Source organism: Balaenoptera musculus, chromosome 16 (genome assembly GCF_009873245.2).
Source record: "Balaenoptera musculus isolate JJ_BM4_2016_0621 chromosome 16, mBalMus1.pri.v3, whole genome shotgun sequence".
Taxonomy (NCBI): Eukaryota; Metazoa; Chordata; class Mammalia; order Artiodactyla; family Balaenopteridae; genus Balaenoptera; species Balaenoptera musculus.
In genome coordinates this window covers 57349579-57367814 of record NC_045800.1, presented here as the reverse complement: position 1 = coordinate 57367814, position 18236 = coordinate 57349579, and the positions used below count along the sequence as shown (strand labels likewise).

The following is an 18236-nucleotide window of genomic DNA, read 5'->3' as shown; positions in this document are numbered from 1 at the left end:
ATCCTCTTCGCTGTTGTTTCTCTTACTTCCAAGGAATGTCATTAAGACTTTATTAAGAAGTCATTTTTAAGAAGTAGGCACTAATTGGTCCTCCTAGGCTGTGTTCTCAGCCTCTCCCAACAGGGCTTATCTTCAGGGACCCAAACATGCATTCCCAAGAGTCAATGCAGGAGAGAATTTGAAGTCTGCCTCATCTTGCGTTCCCTTTGATGGAAGCAGTCCTGCCCTGGGGACTGGGGAGCCCAGAGAGCAGACAGAAGGGTCCCATGTCATCCTGGACATGGGGTCCTTCCACCTGAAAGGAGCCATGGAGGAACATCTGGGGAATGGGGTCTGGAGCTGTTGTGATTCCCCAGACTAGTTTTGTGTATAGGTTGGGAGTGGCAACCTGAAAACCCAGCCAGGAATGGGCCCAGGGTGAGGTGGGCAGTATTGGGAACACGTGGCCTAGCTGATTCACGGGCCAGCCATCACCTGGCCTGGGGTCTCAGCGCTGCGTTGCACCACGAAACAGGTGCGGTGGCCGGGAAGCTCTTCCCCACACTGAGCAGAAATCTCCTCTCCCTCTGGGAACTTCTCTCCTCGGGCCTGGTTCTAATGGTCCTTCAGATGTTTGAAGCCCAGCATCATGTCTCCCTAAAAAGTCTTAGGATTCATCATCAGGGTTTGCTGTAGGGCTGAACTGTGCAAAGTCTTCAGAGGATAGCCCAGGGACTCGGGGAACCTGACTGTCTATCTCCTACCTCTGTGTGAGCATTTGGCCTGCTCTATGAAATCAGGGTGGCAGTACATTTTATTGTAGCATTTTTATGTAGACCTACGCCTGACCTTCTGCTTTCCAGATTAGTAGGCCTGCCCAGGATCTCTTCCAACTATCACCCTAAAGTTGCCCAAGAATCCCGAGGTTGCTCAGCCTGTTTTCCCCAGCCTCCTGGGGGCGAGAATCAGGAATCAGCTGCCATTTTTAGCTTCCATGACTTCTGCTGCTTCTATACAATGTTGCCTCTGACTTCTGCTGCTTCTATACAATGTTGCCTCTGACCCCGAACAGTAAGACACACTCTTGCCCACAAATAGGATGGTGTTCCTGACGGTTCAGATCCCCACCGAGGTCACAAGCAGATACCAAGATCCCATGTACCCTCAGCGGCTCTGTCGTGTCCTCAGCTTGTCCTTGGGGCCAGCCAGAGCCCTCACCATGACATCATCTCCCTGGAGAGCCTTTCTTCACAGTGGCTTTCTGCTGCAGAGGCTTAAGGCTAAGGGCAAATCCAAGTAACTTGCCTCCCCAGAGGAATGCACATTGAACCACCTGGTCCCTGGAAGCTTGGAAGTTTTGTTCGAGACCTTTTACACACACGGAGGCAAGGCTGCCACTGATCTCACATGGATACAGCTAAGAGGGGCTTCTTGGGAGGTTTTCCCCCAAGCAAAGATCCTGACTTGGGCTCCTACCTACACACAGCAGTAGCAGGACACCTGAAAATTGCGGCTTTGTTGATAAAACATTTGAAAAATACATATACTCCACTAGGCAACTGACGGTATATTTCTAGCAGTCCCTTCTAGTTAAATTCTAAAAAAAAAAATTTCTTGAAAATAATTCCTTAAAAGGATTTTTAAAGAGCCTACCTCTTTCACAGTCAATGGTGTCCACTCTGGAAGTGGATCACCCCTACTTCCTACTTGTCCATGGGGGGCGAGGGCCAGAGGAGTGGGAGGGAAGAGGCTATCAAGCTTGGCAAGTTTCAAAAGCTGAGGGCCTCTCGTGAGATGACATTTCAAGTACTGGTGTCACTGTCCTAACTGAACAGATACTTCTGTCTGCAGATTGGGCCACAATGACCAGGGCATGGGGTCACAGCCTCTCTGGCCCTTCCCTAATGACCAATGCCGAGCCTGCTCCCATGTTGGAAGTGGACATTGGCAAGGCTGGCTATCTCAGGCCTCCAGCCATGGCATCAGCCAGCCAGCAGAGAACTGCCCCGAGGGATCACATGCCCCACAGCTAAGCATGACTTTGGAGCCGGGACCAGCTGAGTTTGAGCATAGCCTCCTGCTTCTGCTTGGTTGCCCTGTCCTCCGGCTCCCACTTCCCTTGGCCAAGCTTTGTCCTTTGCTGGATTAGCACAACCACCTACTTCTCCGGACCTCCTCCCGGGCCTGGCCCAGGCACCCAGGTCTGGGTTGGGAAGGACCCCCTTCTCAACTGCCTGGCAGGTGTTCCAAAAGAGGAGTTAAGAACACAGACTCTGGCATTGCCACTGATGAGTGTATGACCTTAAGCAAGTTTCTCAGCTTCTCTGTGCCTCAGTTTCCTCGTCTGTGAATGGGGATAATAGTACCTACCAAATAGGGTTGGAAGTGAATACATAATGAACTACTTAGGGAAGTACCTGGCACACGATAAGGCCCACATAACTGCCTTCATTGCTATTATTACTGCTTCCCCAGGACATCTTAGCTCTTCGTCCCTCTAGTTGCCCATGGCTGTGCCGTACAACTATGAGAGCTTCTGACTGGATACCTAGAGATCAGAGAGACTCACCTGCCCTTACCAAGGATCTCACCTCTCCTACACTTCTCTTTGTCTCGGGGTGGAAGCACTGACAAGGGATAGGGAGCCCGCACCTGGCCTCAAAAGGAGCACAGCCAACCCCACTAACCCTGCGGTCACACTGATGTCAGCAAGGCCAGGAGGCCACGTCTCCTAGGAAGCAGCAGAAGCCTTTGAGGGCTGAGACCTCGGGCAAGTCCACAAGTCCCTCCAGAAGTCTCCTTCCTTACTCCTGATTTGTGAGGCTGGGACCAGATAATCTCCAGTTTCCTTTAAGTGCTGACATTTTAGGATCTGGCTTATTCTAAAGGGTCCCCGAGTTACCGCTGGATCTTTATAATCCGCAGAACCTAAACTCAGGGACGGTGGGATCTGCCTGATAGAAGAAGAAACCCTCAGAAGACATGAGGGTTTGAAACCTGAGTTAATTAAAATCAGAATCACAAAACGAGGTCCTCCATACAAATGGTCCAGTTTTCCAGATGACTGACCCTCACTTGTCCAAAGCACCAAGACGTATAGCTCAAAGCTAAAGAACGGGAGAAAAGAAAACAGCTTTAGTGTTTTCAGAGACCTCCTCAATCTCTTTTAAGGCAAATTTTCAGAAAAACCAAATTACAGACTGAATTTTAAAAAGTGGTACATGGGGAAAGAGGAGCAAACGCAGGTGGTAAAGCTATTAAGGAAGCACAGAAGCAACTGCTCTACCCCCCGGGGCCGTCCCTGTGTCCACGGCAGGGGACCGCTTGGGCTCCGGGGACGGGGCTGGCAGTGCTCTGCTCCCCACCCGACGCTGGTTACACGGATGCTTGCCGGGTGACTGTTGTCCACACACTTGTAATCTATGTACACTGTGCACACGCGTGGTATTTCCCAGCAATAAGGGGTTCAAAAGAGTAGCTAATGGGTTACTCAGGCAGTTGTAATAACCGTCGTTTGCTACGTGGTATTTCTTGTGTGCAAAGCACAGCTCAGAAGTCACCCTCATTTTATCAGCGTGTCGTGGTGGCCAGGGAGGTGTGCCTCTCACTCTCCTTCAAGAGAGCCTGCTATGGGCACACAGTCCCCCAGACTGACAGCTTCCAGCTGTAGCCCCGTGACCCTGAGGCCACGCTTCCCCTGGGCTGCCCCCAGGCAGTGACTGGGCGTGACATAGGTCGGTCGTAGTGCTGGCCCATTCCTGCCACACACGGGACTCTTCTGAAGAGCAGCTTTTGCTCAGGGCCTTTGGCCTGGCTGAGATTTTCTCTGAACTGCACTGCGGTTTGAGGCTTTTCCTACTCAGCCCTTCCTTCCTCTTTCCTTTCACGGGAGGCAGACTTGCCTCCAGTCTGAAGGCTTTTCTGCGTGCCCAACTCCCTCCCCCTCATCCTTCACATCCCCCTCTTGTATGTCTAATCCCATGTTGGCACCTGCTTCTCAGGGGACTCAAATAGACACAAGGCTTTTCCCCTATGCATTCTTTTAAAAATTGAGACCATCCTCGACGTATGGTTTTGCACATCTTTTCATAAAACATTTTGAGCATTTTCACATGCTGTTAAATGTTCTTCAAAATATGTTATAAAATGGCCGCATGATATTGCATGTTATGAATGCACCATTATTTATTTAAAGACATTTAGATTCATGGTATAGATTTGTTATGTTTGAAGCTGCTCCACTTGTGAATATCTCTCCTCTATTTGGGAAAGTCCTCACATTAGTGGGTCCTGCCTCTCCAAGCCAGACATCCAAATTTGCTTTCTCAGGCTCCCTTGCAGCTAGAGGCAGGCAAATGCCTCTGCCAGACACACTTGCAAGAAACCTGAATCAGAATGAGAGCAGTGCACTGTGTGGGGCGAAGTCTCTACTGGTGGCAGTGGTCTCTGCTTGTTCTTCATCATTCAAAGATATCATCTTATTGGCTGTAAGGAAGTAGCAGCCCCATTCACAGAAAAGGAAACCAAAAATCAGAGATAATTGTTTAAAGTAACTCAACCATTGTTAGATACAAAACAGTAGTTGAGGTTTTTCGACTCTAGATCAAGTAAGTGCCCCAAAATTATACACCAGGCGACAGATCAGTCTCTCAGAGGCCAAAGATAAATCAGTCCCCAAAGGGGGTTGCCAGAGAAAGCCCTAGTTTTATAAGCCCCATTTCTAGAGCTCTGGAAACAACACGAACGTAGCTTCAGAGCCTGGTTCTCTCTTACTTGGTTGTGCATCTTTGGTCAAGCAACCAGCCTGTTTCCATTAACACCTCCTTCACAGTTTCTTTGACAGTAGAATAAGACAATGCTTTTAACAGGAAAACTACAAAAAAACTAAGTCTATGTTTTTAAATTAAATCTATGGTTTAAAAAAAAAAAGTTTACTCATCCAAATAAATACTGTGTGTAGTCATAAAAGAAAAACAGATTCACATATTCTGATATGGAAAAAACCCCATGGCATTGGGTGGGGGAAAACCCCAGGTAGTTAGGTTATGATTTTGTCTAGGTAAAAATATGAAACACAAATCTATTTTTCACTTGTATAGGCATAAACTGTAATGGTGGTTGCATGAAGTAAGTAGAACTAATAAGGCTAGATCAAAACAGACTCCAGGGCTTCTCCGGTGGCGCAGTGGTTGAGAATCTGCCTGCCAATGCGGGGGACACGGGTTCGAGCCCTGGTCTGGGAAGATCCCACATGCCGCGGAGCGACTAGGCCCGTGAGCCACAATTACTGAGCCTGCGCGTCTGGAGCCTGTGCTGCGCAACAAGAGAGGCCGCGATGGTGAGAGGCCCGCGCACGGCGATGAGGAGTGGCCCCCACTTGCCACAGCTGGAGAAAGCCCTCGCACAGAAACGAAGACCCAACACAGCCAAAAATAAATTAAAAAAAACAAAACAAAACAAAACAAAAAAAAACAGACTCCATTCTAAGCATTACTGTAAGTTCAAACACAGACTAGTTTGCTTTTCTGCAGTGAAAACCCATGAACTCACCATCTAGATCTAAAACTACAACATTTTGCCATGTTGCATCATCTACATTTTCCTGAACCATTTCAAGGGAAATCAGACACTGCACCTCCAAAGAGTTAAGCTTGCATCGCCACACATAACCCCTACACAATGCCATTGGCACCCTAACATCATAAACAATTCCCTAATGTCTTTTAACTCTGAATCCATATTCAAATCTCAATTGTTTCCCAAATGTCTCTTACAAATTTTTTTCTTGTATTTGACTATAAAAGTCTCTTAAGATTCTTTTAATCTAAAACAGGCCCTCCACCCATCTATCCCAACAAACACCTTTTCCTCATACATTGCATCCAAGGGACTGGGTCATTGTCTCGAAGAATATTCCTGATGTTTCTTCATTCCCTAACTTCCTGTAAGCCAGCAGCTGGATTTAATGGCTAATTCCGGAAGCCAAACAACACTTCTAACACTTGGTCCCAAATGGCCACAACTTGATCAATATCTGCCAGCTTCCCTAATTTTTGCCCAGCTTCCAGCTTAGTAGGACCAACCAGAGAAAGCCAAATATGCACTCCTAACCAAACACATAGGATGCCCCACTGCTAGTCAACCCACCTAACGGCTTTCCCAGGCTAACAGACTCTGATCAGGGCATACCTGAAGACCTTCCTTTTCCACTCTAAAGCTTTCTCACTCTGCCACCTGCCTTTGAGTGTCTGCCAAAGGCAAGTGATGGCGGCTGACTCCTTTGCTATAGCAAGCTGGGAATAAATAGCTTTTGCTTGTTCTAATTTGAGCGGTCTCTATTTCTTTCCACAATTACTACTGATGCTAAGTGCGATCACACTTAAGGTGGTAATAGCCACCTTATAGTGGCTTATAACCTCTTATATTGTCAGAGAGAATGGAATCTAATTTTTCAATTCATGTCTTGCTATAACATTTGCCTGTTTTGCCATGTGTCTTCATTAATATTTGCAAGAAAAAGATGGTTTAATTTTGCACCTAGAATTTATTTTAATCTTAAGTAAATGCTTCCCAAGTATGCAATTTTTCGTCAACCTTTACACTTCTGGCTCAATGCATCGAAACAATGGTTTGTTGTTTTAAAATGACAGGGTTTGGTCCTCTTTTCATTAAACATGTAATCAGTTAAACTGATCTCATAAAAATGAGTTTAATCTTAATCTAATTTGAATAAAAGAATGCTACAATCAAACACCAACCACCAAAAATAATAATAAAGAACTTTAACCCTGGGAAGATGTATAGTATAGAGCGTATGAAAGTCAGTTAGTATGATATACGGCACACAGAGGGTGCTCTGCAAATATCAGGGCCCATCCCCCACAGTGGGGCACCCGGCGCAGGACCACTGAAGGGCAGCCCTCTTCCTTTCAGGTTATGCTCAGTCATGACCCGCAGTGCATCCTTAGGGACAGCCCTGCCATCCCCACACAGAGCGGCACTGCCAGAGGACCAACAACCCCTCGTAGTGCTTCGAGGAAACAGCACCGCCGTTTTCATGTGTGGGTGGCCATTACACACTCTTCCACTCACGTCCCAAGACCCCTGAAGAAGAACACTTGGTGTCCCTCTCTCCAAGCTCCTCCCTTCGTGCCTCAAGGTTTCAGCCAGTGCACCAGGCTCAGGAAGTTATGTGAGGATCAAGGACGTGAGGCAAGGTGGGCACGCTTACTTCTCGAATCCCAGCAGAAAATCTCCACTTCCTGTAACCCCAGGGTACGCACAGAAATGACTACCCACAAACCCCAAAGCAGGGCTTGCGCCCTACCCCACAGTGTGGGCACATAGCAGGGCTTCCAGTCTGGCCCGACATAAAACATCTTTAAAACTTTTCTGTTTCCTTTTTTTAAAAACTACATTCCCTATTCTCAACTGCCTAAGAAAACCAGAAAATGATAGCAGCTCACAGAGCCCCAGGGATGCCCCCTGTACCCCCCAGCGAACACCTATCCCAATCTCCGACCTTCTCTGAGGGGCTGTGTAGCATTTTAGCAGCGCCTCCTGTCAGAGAAACAAGCTCCACATGATGGGACTGAATCTCTGTGCTCACCTGACGTGGGCTTGTATTTCCCTGCGTCTAGGCTATTCGCCTGCCTGGCGGTCCTTTGCATTTTTGGTCTCAACTATAATAGCTCCATTTGCCACCGCAGTAGTGGCTGCAATATAGGGCAAAAGGCTACACTAGCATCTCGGGTTACGTAAAGAAAACTAAAAAACAGAGCACTGTGCTTACTCCTCCTGGGTGAGAAAGGGGAGAGTTTGATTTAGCTGGTATCTGCATCAAGAAGCAGTAGAGAGAAACACAAAAAATGTGTTATCTTTCTGGGACGAGGAGTGGAATTAGACATCTCAGTGTATACATTTTTATGTCTTTTCTACTTTTGAAGCAAAAAGAGAAAAAAAAAAAAAACTCCAAGCTCTGATCACCAAATCCTTCCAGAGGGAGGTCTTCTAAGCCAAGGAGGCACTTTCAGTCCCACCCACTGGTATCCTGAAACCCTTTATCCACCCTTCCCTAGCCCATCACTGATGTGTTTCACGCCATGTTCTTTAATGCCATAGGGAAGACAGGCCTCCACCTGGTCCTACAGGGTCATCTGAGGCCTGCAGGGGCAAAGCCACAACAAAGAATCCAAGAATCCAAGAATCCTTGGATGGAGGGTGCTCAGGACAGGGGGACATGCAACTCCCCCACTGTGGGCTTCTGGCTTTTCATCCCTGCATTTTTTTTCCCCCCAAAGATTGGTTCAGCTGTCATATCCAACTATCTGAACTGGCTTGAGGGCACTGACTGCCTCCTGGGGGTGTCTTCACCCCTAATTAGAGCCCACGTGCTCAATCCTGCCAGCAGATGCAGTGACAAGCCCGGGCGCTGTGACCGTAGCTCCTGGTGTCCTTCCAGGGCTTTGAACCTAGCACGTGATGGTGAGTGCTTCTTGTCTCACCAGTTGGTTGCCGTAGGGAGATCAGGAAACCTTTTGGGTGAGAGTTTAACCCCTGCGGGGTAGCTGATAGTGCCTACTTATGGGCCTCAACCTCCTCTTCTGCGGCCAAGAGTGGCTGAATCTCTGCTGCGTGGGGGGCTGCAACCGTCCCATCCCTACAGTGGTCTTGGTACCCCCTACCTGCGTTAGCTGCTGTTGTCTGGGCGATGCAGCCACATCTTGACTTGCCCAGCTAGTAACTTCCCCGGGGACTGGAGTGACTTCACGATGGCGGCCACTACGAGGATGACTCAGGGCTGCACGCTGACCCAATCGATATTTGGGGCAGAGCTGTAAGTGATCAGATTGCTGACTTGGTCAAGAGTCCTGCTTGTGGACAGACACCATAAAGGCCTTCATGCTCTGGGAAGGTGATCAGTACTGGCAATGATCTTCTCTGCAGATCCGACAACAACGCCGAAGAATGTATCAGAAACACATGTACATATCAATGCAACTTCAACTGCCCGTCATCCTGAGCTCCCGTCCTGTGCGGGATGGCTGTCGCTCCGCCTCTTGCTGACTGGGTCAGCGGATGGCAAGCAGTAATGCCTGACCTCTTCGGGATACCAGCAGCGTCAAGAGCGTCACAGAACCCATATAACCCACAGGAGGTCAAGCCTGCTCTTACAGGACTGAAGGATGAAGCACTGCTTTGGCTCGGAGGCCAATAGTCTCGAGTTCCCCAAGCCCTGGGCCCTCAACCTTGGACTGTTGGGGAAACGAGTGTGCAGCCTGCGAGGGACCCAGAGAAGCTCTTCTGATGGGCTTCCATCCCACGTTCTTCTGCATTTTTAAGGGCCAATTACCTGGGCTGTGACCTGAAACAAGGACCTTCTTGTACAGACACACGCCTTTCAGATTCAACTCTGAGATTTTTGGTTTTAAACAAACAATTGTACTTCCCATAAATGAAGATGACCTCAAGCTGCAGCATCCTAGAGAATCACCCGCTTAGTCTTAGACCCTGCAACACACAGAAACGAGAGATGACACAGGAGGTCACAAAAGCTAACTTTAAAAAATAACGCTGGTTTTTAGGAACAAGGGAGTTGTTTAGAAACTATAAAATGTTATCAGAAGTATTTAACATATTTCAAACACAAAAGTGTAAAAACAACTTACTGTACTTCAAGGAAAATGTAAACTTGTAAAATGCACAAATTAAACATATACTATCGTCACTCTAATTATTAGCAGATAATCTTAATAAAGATAAGCTGTTAGTCAAAAATAGCCACTGTCATTTCTAGCAAAATGTCTTGCAAGTTTAGATTTATCATTTTTATTTCCATGGAGAACCAACACCAGCACACACCGTTACTGGGCTCAAAGCAGGTTTTGTTTGATTCTGTTCATTATCATTGTGTGTCCTGAGATGCATGGCAGATGCCAGCCACACCCCATGACATGCTTGGGGACAGCCTGGCCCCACAGAACCCTCCGGTGGGCATCTGGGCCGGCCAGCCCCTCTTCTTAGTCCCACAGCCGCTTGGTCCTCAGGGCATCTCTGTCCATCTTTGATGTAAGTAGGCATAAAGCAGCTTCTTAGATGGTTAACTTCCTCAGAGCAGGTAGCCTCTGTGAGAAGCTAAGATCACCTCCAAACTAAGCACAAGTCTGCTTTTATCCCAAAGGCAACGTGGCAAAAAGAAAGGGCTGAGGCAATTTCCTGTAAATGCCCAAAGCCTTGATGTCCTATCTGTAAGCCATAAACCCAACACAGAAGCTTCTATCAAGTTAAGTGAGTCTATATACAAACACAACAACAGTAAACTTAATCCGAATGCCCATTTGTTGGGAACTGGTTAGGTAAGTTATTGGTAAACCCACTGTGACAGTTCTTTTGATGTGTCAGTTTGACTAGGCCACAGTCCTGTTATTCAGCTAAACACTGAGCTGGGTGTTACTGTGAAAGCATTTTGCAGACGTGATTAAAGCCCTGATCAGTCAACATTAAGAGTAAGGGATGGGCTTCCCTGGTGACACAGTGATTAAGAATCCGCCTGGCAATGCAGGGAACATGGGTTCGAGCCCTGGTCCGGGAAGATCCCACATGCCGCAGAGCAACTAAGCCTGTGTGCCACAACTACTGAGCCTGCACTCTAGAGCCCACGAGCCACAACTACTGAGCTCACATGCCACAACTACTGAGGCCCGTGCGCCTAGAGCCCGTGCTCTGCAACAAGAGAAGCCACTGCAATGAGAAGCCCGCGCACTGCAACAATGAGTAGCCCCCCCTCGCCACAACTAGAGAAAGCCCATGTGCACAGCAACGAAGACCCAACACAGCCAAAAATAAATAAATAAATAAAATAAAATAAAAAAGAGTAAGGGAGCACCCTGGATAATCTGGGCAGGCATGATTCAATCCAAGCTACAGGGCTACCACATTGCCCTCAACGCTGAAGAAGCGGGAGGTTTTTTTGCCTGGAGAATGTAAGAGAGGATTCCTGGACTAGGGACACCAGGCACAGATCAGAGAACTGGTACCATACTGAAGAGAAAAGGACTAAGGGACTGGATGCTGCCGTACTGAATCCTGAATGCAAAGAGTCCCCGCCTTCTCCCCCAGTGGGCTCAGAGATGTTGCCAGGCCGACCCATCCCATCAGGAGTGGAAGGACTCCTTTGGGGAATCTGAAGACAGACCTAAGGAGACCATCACTAAGATTCCCCAGTGAGCAGCCCAACCAGGCCACTCTACAGAGAAACTCAGACTACACACCTCCCCATTTGTTCTGGGCCATTAAATTAAATGCCCATGATTAATCATTAGCTGACACAAAAGGATTACCTGATACCTGAGGTTAAAGCGCTAATGTACAAGACAAGGTATCCTCAGTCCTGGTATCCCCCAGACCACAGAATAAATAAATAAATAAATAAATAAGCCACAAGCAAATAAAAAAACCTTAAACCTTGGAGGAATTAGAATTACGTGAGAAGAAAAAAAATCTATCTTCAGATGTGGGAAGATATTATATCCAAGAAACAAGCATAGAATGATATAAAAAAATGACATTCAGAAAGAGTTCTTGGAAATTAAAAACCGGATAGCAAAGCTGAAAAACTCAACAGAAGGGCTCGAAAGATAAAGCTGAGTGAATCCCCTCAAAAGAAGAGCAAAATGACAAAACGATGCCGATAGGAGATCAGAAATTGAGGGACTCCGTCCAGGGTGTGCAACGTATAAATAATGGAAGCTCCAAAAAGGAGGGAGGACGAGGAGGAAACCCGACAGCAAGTTATTTGTTATTTTATTTTGACCCTCAGGCCTCCCAACCCAGATGCACCAATCAGCAGACCATGGTGAATACAGACCTTGCCTTTTTCTTAATCCAGAACTTTTCTAGAAAACAATCCTAGGAGAAGGTAAATGGAGTCATCTTCCTCTGAAGAAAGAATTCGGATCAGGGGTTAATCCTTTCTCCTCACAAGCAGCACAAGAAACAGGAGATTCATCAAAAGAGAGGAAAGTCAAAGAAAGAAATCAAGAAAACTCCCAGGAAATTCTCAGGAAAGTAGAGGAGGTACCAGGATGAGGGCTGGCACCAGACCAAGAAGACAAGAAGTCTGGTCTGGAGCAGGGACTCAAAAGACAGAAATGTCCAGAGCTGTTAGCACCAAAGTCTCTGCTCGTTTCATAGGGCTCAGCTAAGAACAGAATGTTAAGGTGATGCCGGCCCCGGGTCTTATTCCCCCTAGGATTTTATCGACATGAGCTGGAGACCTTCCTGCTCTCCAGATCAGCAAGAGAAACCAGCATTTCCTCCCACAGACGTGCTCAGCTTTGGCTTACTGCTGAAATCCAGAGGACGGCTGTGGTGAGCCTGAAAACTGCAGTCAGCGGTCCACGCCCTCTGACCATATTTCTGCCAGACAACGAGCAGCCGGTCTGTGCACAGCACGGCCACACGCCCTGAGTGTGGCGGCCCCGGGATCCCCAGGACTCACTCAAGTCCCTGCTGACTGACTTCCCCAAGGGGAAAGGGCAATTCAAAGTTCCCAGGGAAGCGGAGGCTCGCCCTGCCCCCGAGAGCCCATTACATTGTCTGGCCAAGGTCATCGAACAGTGGCAGCGCTCCCCCGTGCCCTCACAGCTCAGTGTGTGCTTGAGGCCCAGTGTTTTCAAAACCACACATGACATTGTTTCAAAACACCTCCACTGGGGGTGAAAATAGAAAAGCAAGGAAATCATTAAACCACAAGTCAGTACAGTGCTCACTCTGGGGTAAAAGGTGGAGAACTCAGCTACTGTTGGGTGTTAAGAGGGCTTCTACGGTAGTGGTAGTGTTCCTTAACAGTGGACGCACTGTCCATTTTATTATTCTTTAGACCGTATATTTATACTGTATATGCTCTTCCGTATGTATGACACATTTCACAGTTGAAAAAAAAAGATACAAACTCATAATAGCAACGAGAACTGAAGGGGAAACCATCAAGAAGCCAGAGACTACATTCTGGAAGGTACGAGCACATGAAAGAAAGAGTATGCATGATTGAAATAAGGTCCAGGAAAGCCACAGGGAGAACAGCAGCAGGAGGGAGCTGGGGAGAAGGCCCGGCTGTCCAGGCTCGGGCCTCGGAGCCCCATCCCCTGCAAGAAGGTGATCGTCCCCATGCCAGCCACACTCCCAACTGGGAGATCATGCTTGCTCTGCACCGCACCCGGCAATTCCTCGTATTTCTCTCCGTCCGTCCTTGGTATCCGTGACCTGGGTGGCCCTCTGCCCTGTCAACCCTGAGAGGGGCGGCAGCTCAGCTTCCCAGACCCAAACTCCAGTTGTTCAGCCACTTCGGTCAGCCTCAGAGCCTTGTTCCGGCCAGAGAGGCCCAGGACTTTGGGCCAGTGCTTGGCTCCTGGTCCAGACCCCTTCAGTTTCTGCTCCTGCGCATTAGGCGTCAAGGACTCCTCCAGTCTCAGAAAGTCACGTGTGCCAAGGCTCCCAGAGCTGGGGTTTTGCTCAGGCTCTGCAAGGCCAGGAGGGAAGTCCCACTCACCCCCCGCCCCCATAACTCAGATGTCAGCATGGGAGGGGGCCTCAGAGGTCATCTCGTCTGCACTGTCTTTGGAGGCCCAGGCGAGATCTGTCCAAGGCCTCAAGGCTGGAGTTGAAAGTCAGCTCTGCCTTTCCAGAAGGATCTGAGCCTGCGTGAGACAGACACCAACTGGGGGCAAAGGCTGCGCACCTCCAGCCCCTGCCTGGGCTCTGCATGGTTTAGAGACAAACACAACTGCACACCCCCGCCCCAACCCAGTGCCACTCAGCGGTGTCCCAGGGGCTGCCCTGTAAGGCCTCAGCGCATCCAGAAACAAGCAGTCTATGAGCTCAGAGACCTAACTGCCCTCCGTCTAAAGAGGCGTAGCGGTTTTAGCCTGCAATTGTAAAAGAAAACCAAGTTTCCTGTAGAAAACTTGGGAAGTACAGAAAAGTCTAAAGAAGAAAATAAAAATCACTCATAATGCAACAAGTGTGAGCTCCTATGGATGGCTTTGGCATCGTCATGGACCTCTTTTACAAGAAACCATTTCCTAAAACAAGCCATTTGTTGGCTGGGTCACAGGATCCAGGCCGCGGCGCACCCCCTCCCCCAAGGTCGGTGCTGAGTCTGCCAAGAAGATGTGTGTGACCCTGCGGCTGGCCTCACGCAGGGCGAGGAGCGGCGGGCTTGGGACCCGGCCAGCTGCACGGGCCCTCCCCTCCTCTCCACGGCCACAGTCCGACGCAGCTCGGCGACTCCTGTGGCTGCAGGCGAGGCCAGCGGGACCTGCAGGTGAGACTGCAGGGTCCACAGTGGAGCTGCACCCGTGGGCCATGAGCAGGGAGGCACTGGCGCCGAGTGTGCCCCTGCTGGCCCAGCCTCTGGCGCAGTGTGAGGCTTTTCCACGAGAGTCTGCCCTCCAGCCCCTCCAAGCAAACAGAGCAGAGGAGGAGGACTCTGCTCTGACCTGGGCCTCGGGGCGCTAGTGAGGCAGCCCCGGCCTCCTGGCCACTTCTCCCAGCCTTCTTGCCACCCTGGAACAGACTTTCAGGCCCAAAGTGGCTACCCAGGAGAGCCGCGGGTGGTCTCGCACTACAGCCCCTGGGCCAGGCTCGGCCTTCTTCACCCCGGGGGCCCGGTCTGGGCCTCACCCCCTGGCAGACAGGGACTCGAACGAGAACATGAGGGGATACTGGTGTCCTTCAAACCCCCTTTGCTTTTCTCGGCCCAGCCCAAACCTGCAGATCTCAACGGGAGCCCCCACGGCAGGATCTGAATCTTGCACAAATCAGCTGCCTGGCTGCAAGCACCACCCACAGCTCTGCTGGACAGAGGGACACGTGGGAGGGAAGGAGGGAGTCAGAGGGGCTGAGGCCACAGGTAAGAGGGGCTCCTGACCATCATGAGAGCTGGCGAGAACCTCACGCGGCGGCCAATTCCAGCCACCTGCCGCAGGGGAGGAAGGCTGCCTCAAATTTAGGAACAAAGAGAGGGCAGGAAGCAGGGAAAGGTGGAAACTAAAGGAATGCAGGTCTCTTCACCACAACAAGCTACAGAAATTGACCTTTATTTATCGTACTAAAGTCTGTTTAACTTTCGATACAAAGGAAGGTTTTAGTACAGAAAATCCCAGTCTGTCCGAACAGTACCTGTGCACGCTGTACCATCACCGTCCCACCCCCGCCGCCCAGAGCAGCAGCCCCGCAGGGCGCCAGTGAGACCCCTCGACAGCCTGCAGGGGGTCCTAGTTGTCTGAGCCAGAACGCGTGTACCTGTGAAACGAAGGGCAGCACTGAGGACTGAAACGTGTCTCTTTTCGAACAACTGTGCAAGAAAATATATCCCTTTTTAAAAAAATGTCACTATGGCTAAACTATAATCTAGTGTCTAGAATTACAAAGAATAAAATGAAATCAGAGATTTCTTGCTAGTAAAATGAAATGTTAGGAACAGTATTAAAATAGAGGTCCTACCCCAGTGACACTTACCCGGAGCCCCGTACAGTACCTATTATTAAGAGGACGCACAGTTTAAGGAGGAACCAGATCAATCCTTCAGCCAGAAACATCCAGCGTCAGAAGCGTTAAAAAAAAAAAAAAAAAACAAACAAAAAAAACCACACAAACCCCAAACAAAGCCACCCTCGTGGAGCACTGCTCATGCTGTAAGCGCTGGAGCCAAGACTAGATAGATCCCAGTTTCTCTTTTTTTGAGTTTTGACAGCGACTGCACTAATCCTTAAGCTTCCGTAAGAGTTCTCTGCTCAAAGTCTGAAACACGAATGTTTTTATATCAAGTAGAGCTGATGTGCCTGCCCCACTCTAGAGCGCTTAGGAATTACCCTGCAAAATCTGCACTGGTAAAGGCTGTCACTATTCACAGAACCTAAAGAGGACCCAGTGGCATGCATCAGCCCCAGCCTAACACCCTGCCTGGAACTGGCTGTGTCACAGTGAACCCATGAAGCTCCGAGGACCAGAGAGAACGCTGGAATAATGAACGCAGGTGGACGAGAAGAGGACGCAGAGGGCAGGAGACAAAGTCTGAGGGACGCGTCCGCGAGACGGCCCAAGTCGCCCTCCTCTGTGCAGGAGGGGAATACACTGCCGCTGGAGAGTCTGCCCCACAAAGGCACTGGTTCCGCGCCCGCCGATGGTCGAAGCATCCGCAGTCGCAGGTCCTTCCAGGAGAGGTGCCACCAAGGAGCATGAAGTTTGTCAAAGCTCTGGTCCCACTGACAAGAACCTCCCAAAGCAAAGCGGCCCCCAGCGAGGTTCCAGAGTCGTCCCGCTGAAAACAGGCACAAGACCAACACCAAAGCGACAGCGAGGAAAGGGCAGGGGCTGGGCAGCGACAACATGGAGCCGTTCAAGTAAACATAAACAACCGAATACTTAGAGAAGGCTTGTAAACTTGTGATCTGAAAGGTTCTCTTTGCAGCATCTCTGACGAGCTGGCTACGAGAAAGGTTGGTGTCGAGCCCCTCTACAGAGTCTTCTGTCTTACAGCGCACGAGTGAGAGGAATAGAGTCTGCGGCCCTCTGTCTACAAAGGAGGTGCTTCTGGAGTCCTGCTTCATGGATCCTTCCCCTTCACGTTTATATACAGAGACGTCTATCTTTAGTCGCTAAAAGGAGCTGAGCCAGGCAGTCACGCCGGCGGCCAAGCTGCAGCTGTCCCCAGCACCGAGTTCTAGAGAGGGCTGGCTGGGATCCACAGGACTTTATTTTGCTCTTGATTGACCATTGCCAAGATCTGAGCGCAAATGCTCGACAGGGCTCCTCCCTGGACGACCCCTGCAAGAGAGCCCCCAAACACACACGTCATTGGCTCAGAGGAAGACCCCAGGGTGAAGGCAAATAAACACATCTTTTACTCTTCCTGGCGTTCCGCCTGTTTTGAGCTACTTGGCCCTCCTGCCCCACTCCCGCCTCACTCTCTTCCATCAGTGAGAAATTGGAAAAGAAAAAGTAAAGAGTTGAGTGCAAATCACTTCGGCTTTTTACCTATCCCTCTCGGCAACTGTTCCATAGGATGTTAACATTTTACGCTCAAATGAAGGCTGGTGTCCCATTTTGCCAGGCTGCCCTGGTCCCTGTAACAGGGGTGACAGGATCTGACCACACACATGAATCGCCAGGCCCCACTGCAATGATGCTCTGGGCTGCTTTGCCTAGTCATGCAATGGGGAGTCCCAGCACGCTGGAAGGCAGTCTGGGCTGTGTTGTGATGGTCCAATCGGCAGCAGGATTCTACAGGTGACAAGGTTGGGTCTCGGAAGCTGGGCATCCCATGGCCCAGAGAAGATTTCCAGCAAAGATGATGGAATGTCTCCAGCTCTGGCTCAGGCCTGCTCTGCAGGCTTTCAGCACCACAGCCTGGCAGACACTAGACCAGGGCTCTCTGCGTGCTCCACGGAACAGCGCCGAGCGCTGGATGCTTGCCACAGAAATGGACAGCGAGGGTTTAGAAACTGCTATGGAAATGTGACAGAGTAATTTTACATCTGTTGACTCTAACAGAAAGTCAAGGCTTGTATTTTGTTAAGTTTTGGAGTTTTTAATGTTCTTTTCTCTAGTAATTGTTAATGTATCTGACCGAAATACTGGTCCGTAATGGACTGGAAATTAAATCACAAACACACATAACACATACATAGACAGAAGCACCAAGGCTGGGTTTTGAGGCCAAATGTTGCATGAGAAGCGCCAAACTAGATCACAACACTCTCTACAAGTTCATTACAATCACTGTCTCCACCTCTCTGTGGCCACAGTGTTATTATGCCCCCTACAAATGACTGATTGTATGGAAGAAGTTGAAAGTCACAAAGTAAAATGGCAGTTGGTAAACTGGAACCCTGCTTCTTCTGGTTTGCTTTGTTTCAAAGACCAGAGATAGGAAAGGTGCAGCTTATCTTCAGACTTCACTGCAAAACTGGCCTGACCTGGAAGGTGCTGGGGACAGATGGCCACAGCCACCACCGCCGTGCTACCCGCCCAGGGAACGCTGGAGCTGTGCTACATGGCGCCTGGGCAGCCGCCACACAAGGCCAGACTGTGACCCAAGGCCAGAACTAGTGAACTTTACCTTCGGACCTGCAACTTCCTGACGCCGCCCTGTGCCGGCCATCAGGTCACCTGTGACGGAAGTGCTCACTGTGACGGCACCCACCAGGCACCCCGGAAGTGCGGGCCGTAACCACTTCTAAGAAGGGTGTCCCTGG

General features: G+C 49.5%; 1 protein-coding gene across 8 annotated transcripts in view; it reads right to left on the bottom strand.

Moving 5' to 3' along the window:
- Positions 1-18236, bottom strand: part of DLG5 (discs large MAGUK scaffold protein 5) — a 200292-nt gene that overhangs the window by 63059 nt on the left and 118997 nt on the right. For 4 of the 8 annotated variants that reach the window (XM_036829440.1, XM_036829447.1, XM_036829443.1 and 1 more), the window contains one exon: positions 15062-15282. The exons of 2 other annotated variants lie outside the window; for them this stretch is intronic. In XM_036829440.1, the coding sequence (XP_036685335.1) occupies positions 15125-15282 (158 nt within the window). In that variant the 3' untranslated portion in view covers positions 15062-15124. Of the gene's footprint in view, positions 1-15061; positions 16807-18236 lie in introns of those variants that run through there. 2 more of the 8 variants (XM_036829442.1, XM_036829444.1) reach the window with 1 other exon arrangement.